Below are 5,013 nucleotides of genomic sequence, written 5' to 3' on the forward strand. Positions count from 1 at the left end.
AAAGTGACACAAAAGTGATAAAGAATATTTGTATTCAATTTTAGTAGGACAAACCAAAATGATCTGTATTCAATTTTAGTAGGACAAACCAAAATGATCTCAAACTTGGGTATAAACTGCAATTGTCTAAATAGTATTTTAAATTGTCAACCATGGTCACTCATTGTCTATACATCTAAGCCCAAATCACACAGGCCCATATCCACAGTATTGCCCACCGCTAGTAGAGGCAAAATCGCCGCTTGCGTTTTAACAATTGTCATTTGACTTTCGACAAAACTCACCGCAGAAAGCAACAGAAGACAATTTCGTGACACAACCACACATCATCTCCAGCTGTCTTTTTCCGTGAATTCCAAAAAATCCCCTCCTTTTCAAATCCTATATAATTTCGCCAAAAGCCAAAAAAAAAAAGAGTTCAATTCCTTTCTCTGATTCAAACCCTCAAAACAACACCACAAATCCATGGGGAAGCTTAACTCTTTCAAGGACCAGTACTCCATTGGTTCGTTCTTCTCTACAAACTTCAAAAACTTCCTTCAAACTCTTATATTTCTTTATCCAAGGGATTTTTATTTATTTTTATTTTTATTTTTGGTGCAGATGAACGTATTGAAGACTCAAAAAATATCATTTCGAAATACCCTGACCGAGTCCCTGTAAGTTTTTCTAAATTGCCTTATCATAAGCGTTGCATTAAAATTAGTAATTGTAACGTGACTAAAAAAAATTGTCTGTTGACAAATTTGCATGATTATTCGTTTTGGGTTGAATTAGTTTTTTTTTTTTTATTTGATTTGTACTTATAATTTTATGAATAGATCATGTATTGAATGGGTTAGTAGATATAGGAATTTGAACACTACAAGATTATTTTATTTCATTTTTATAGATACAGTTGGATTGAATTATGGTGTAAATTCCATGATGATTGCTCCTTAATATCAGGAAAGATACCAATGGTTCCTTTCTTATGTAGGCAAAATGTTGAAGACTTCAGATATGAGCAATGTTAGTGGGAAAACTAGAGAGACAAGTTAAGACCATAAAAAGAGGGTACAGTTAACGGATGCCCATAGGGCATTTGTTAATTGACCATTTTAGGATAGTTTTAACTTTTGATATTATTTTTATGGGAAATATAAAAAGCTAAAAAAAAAAAATTAGTTACATTTTTCTTTTCCCATAAAAAATTTCTAAAAATATTTGCTAGACAATACCCTTAGGGCATGCGTTAATTTTTTTCCCCCAAAAAAAGAAAAGAAAGTAAAATCAATTCAGAGATTTATGTGGTTCAGTGTCTTCATCCATGGGAGCAAGCGGCTGAGAACTCCCTAAATTGAATTTCCCAATATACCCTTACCCATGAGGCTTTTAAAGTAGAGACTGGTGTTACATTCGCATTCAAAATATGAGTCACCATCTCTAAGATATCAAGAGAAACTGGGATGTACAAATGTTGGGCTGTCGATAATTTGAAAAAGCATTAGCTTATGCCCTTTTTGCTATAATCTGTAAAAGCATTAGCATTGGGGAATGCTAATGCCAAATCTAAGGGAAATTTGGCATTTTAAGCCCCAAAAACTCTTGCATCAGGGAATTGTAAACAGCAGTATTGCAAATTTTTTTGTAATACTGTTACAGTACAATTCTAAACATAGAATTGCACTGTTCACAATATTGTAAAAAAATAATAATATTTTATGATGTTTTTTCCCACGAAATCTTCTCTCTCTTCCTTCTCTGTTTCTCCGTTTGCTCTCTCCTCTCTTTAGACCCAAACACCATCCTCCTCCCAACATCAACATCACACACCATCCTCCATCACTGAAGCTTCACCAAGCCTCTCACCCATCTCCATCGCTGAAGCATCACTACCCACACCCATTGTCACCACAGCCATAGCCACAACCACAGCCATAGCCACCACAGCCACCACCACCACCCACAACCTCAACCCCAACCACCATCAACCACCATAAACCAAAACCCACTCACCCACCCACCTGCCACCACCGTAAACCCCAACCCAAAATCAACCCACCACTAGCCACCACCACCACAAACCATACCTACCATCAACCAAAACCCACTCACCCACCTACCTTCCATCACCGTGAACCCCAACCCAAAATCAATCCGCCACCAACACCGTAACCCATTCCCATCCACAACCAGCACCCAAAGCCACTCCGATCAACCAACGAACCCCACCACAAAAATCAAATCCCAACCCAAAATCAATCGCCACCAACACCATAACCCATACCCATCCACAACCAGCACCCAAAGCCACTCCGATCAACCCACAAACCCAACCACAAAAATCAAATCCCACCAAAATCAATCAAAACCCAACAAAATTAAAACTCACCGAAAAACGATCCACGATCCACCGCAGAGACCCACGATCCACAATCCACCGCAGAGATGTAGAAATTCCACTATCCACGATCCATCGCAGAGACCCACGATCCACGAAAAACCACTACAGCCCAGCCACACCCAGCACCAGAGAGACCCACAAACTCGAGAGGCAGTCAGGCATAGAGAAAGGGAAATGGAGGGGCAGAGAGAAAGTAACAGAGAGCATGGGAGAGAAAGTGAAAAAAAGGATGAAAAAAAAGATGAAATTCCAGCCAAGTCTGAAAAAATGTAGCGGTTGGAAATAAATAATAAAGAATGATTAAAAAATAATATTTTAATAAAAATAGAGTTTTGGGATGTAGGAGAAATGGTAAAATGATATGGTATAATGATAAAGTGGTTTTTTGGAATGGTAAAATAGAGTAGAATTAGAATTTTCTGATGCTAATGCTCAATAGGCCATGGTCAAAAGGTTGATGTTATTTAATGTGATTGTAAGTTGAGATGTCTTAGCAGCTTAAATTGAATGTTTGTTGAGTAATCAAAGTTTGATTTTGTGAATGCAATGCCTCTCTAAAAGCCTCTTTTATTACTATTGATCTCAAACTTTCCAAAACATCATTGTCCAAACTAAATAAATGATTAAATAAGATCAATTCTGAAGCTTCAGGTTTTCCTCTTTACAAGTAAAGGATCAAATTTAAATGATGACTCAGTGACATGAGGTTACCTTTAGTTTGGATTTGGTTATCATTTTTGTCACATATAGGAACCAAGATCCTATGTGAATTTCAACTTACAAAAAGTTGTGATAGTCTCTGGCTCTCTGCTTTTGTTTTAGCTGAAATATCTATTGTATTTGTAATTAGTATGTTCACTCATAAACACAGCTGTTGCAGCTCATTAAGGTTTCTCTTTGTGTGTTCTTTCAGATAATCATTGAAAGATACTCAAGGACAGACCTGCCTGAAATGGAAAAGAAAAAGTAGGCTCTACTGCTCTAGCTATTATAATTTTCTATGTTTCTTACAATGCTTTTAGACTAACTTTGTTTTGTTAAAAGCAAGATTTGTGCCATATTAATACATGTGGGATTCAACTTGAAGAACTTAATTACTTCTTGGCCGCTATTTTTGTGATATTGACATGCGACAAATAGACAAGGTTGCTGACTTTAGGTTATTTTCCTGGTTTAGTGCAGCCGTAATGTATTTGCTAATGCATTTCTATATGTTATTAGTCTCATTTAGTGTGGATAACATCTTCATCTAGAAAATAAGAGAGCTTTGCTTTTGTCAGTTATGCTTAGTGTTTGGAGTATTCTTCCACGTTCTTTGCCTGTTGCTCTTTATGTTGAACAACAGAATCTCGTTCCTAGATGAATCTCATTATTTTATCATTTTGATGAAATCAAAATGCATCAGTGCAGATTATGAGTACCAATTGCTGTTGAATTGCGATCTAGTTAACTGATAGATATTGGCCCTTTCTTTTTCTAGATTCTAGCATAGAGGAGACTAATCTGTATCTTGTATATGCTTATTTATTCTAGATTCCTGGTTCCTCGAGACATGTCTGTTGGGCAATTTATCCACATCTTGAGTAGCAGACTACATTTGACCCCAGGAAAAGCTCTGTTTGTTTTTATCAAAAACACATTGCCTCAAACAGGTAACTTGAGCAGTTTTTTTGGCTCTTGCTAAAGTTGGGTTAGCTTCTGCCTTGTGTTAGAAACACCCTAACACATATTGATAATGATTTTCATCTACAGCCAGTCTTATGGACTCCATATACGAATCTTACAAGGATGATGACGGGTTTTTGTATATGTGTTACAGCAGTGAGAAAACCTTTGGCTAATATATTCCGTAATTCCTCAATAATGTACATGTCTATTCTTCGTTCTTGTAAGTACTTGTGATCCACTGATTCCAAAACATGAACATGCCCATGTGGCTTGACGCAATAATTTCATTTGTAAAGAACATGTATTTTATAATGCCTCTAATAAAATTGACTGTTTATAAAGAGTAAATGGCTCCACATTTTTTCTCTCTTTATCAGTTTTAAAAAGAAAATCCTGAACAGACTTCATACTTTGATATTACCTAGAAAGGCAAAAATAATGCAATATTTTCTTGAGGTGGCTCTTCCTATGCATAGGTTATTTCATTTTTCTTCATCAATATTTTTTGGTGGGGGTTTGATTTTTTTTGGTTAGGAAACAATGGCTGCATGGGAAACATAGCCACTCCTATTGCTTACCTGCCTCCTACTTGGTAAGCAGTCTTGGCAGCAACCGCATTAACCATTTTGTTATACTAACTTTGAGTCGAAAGTTCAATTATATGCGTTTTGTTGATTTGTGTGTGTGTGTGTGTGTGTGTGTGTGAAGGATATATTCCAATATATGGTACTGACTGCTTGACAGATACCTTTGGCAAATTGGCAGCTAATCCTCTTGATAATACAATAGTAGCATGTAAATGTGCAAATGTCATGGCAGGATCATAGCATTTATAATATTATTGAATAAAGAATCAAAATACAGGTAGTTTAAACTTTACACACACAAGCAGCTGTAAGGCTGCACTAAAAAAAGGCGCAGCTGTAAGGCTGGAAGCCTGCAAATGCCAATGCGAGAGT

The 5,013-nt window shown here is 36.5% G+C and overlaps 1 protein-coding gene across 1 annotated transcript; it reads left to right on the forward strand.

The window, feature by feature from the left end:
- Window positions 1-271: 271 nt before the first annotated feature.
- On the forward strand, window positions 272-4,402 carry LOC126688818 (autophagy-related protein 8i-like). Its single transcript, XM_050383682.1, has 5 exons — window positions 272-505; window positions 604-659; window positions 3,300-3,352; window positions 3,920-4,038; window positions 4,139-4,402. The coding sequence occupies exons 1-5, from the start codon at window positions 466-468 to the stop codon at window positions 4,225-4,227; spliced, it is 357 nt and encodes a 118-aa protein (XP_050239639.1). The 5' UTR covers window positions 272-465; the 3' UTR covers window positions 4,228-4,402.
- The last annotated feature ends 611 nt before the right edge of the window (window positions 4,403-5,013 follow it).

This window comes from Quercus robur, chromosome 6 (assembly GCF_932294415.1).
Source record: "Quercus robur chromosome 6, dhQueRobu3.1, whole genome shotgun sequence".
NCBI classification, from domain to species: Eukaryota; Viridiplantae; Streptophyta; class Magnoliopsida; order Fagales; family Fagaceae; genus Quercus; species Quercus robur.

Excerpts from the sequence above, each read along its gene's own strand:
- LOC126688818 (XM_050383682.1), top strand. The coding sequence starts at position 466 with ATGGGGAAGCTTAACTCTTTCAAGGACCAGTACTCCATTG. Across the intron at positions 660-3,299 it reads AATACCCTGACCGAGTCCCT|ATAATCATTGAAAGATACTC; the intron begins GTAAGTTTTTCT and ends GTGTTCTTTCAG. Across the intron at positions 3,353-3,919 it reads CCTGAAATGGAAAAGAAAAA|ATTCCTGGTTCCTCGAGACA; the intron begins GTAGGCTCTACT and ends TATTTATTCTAG.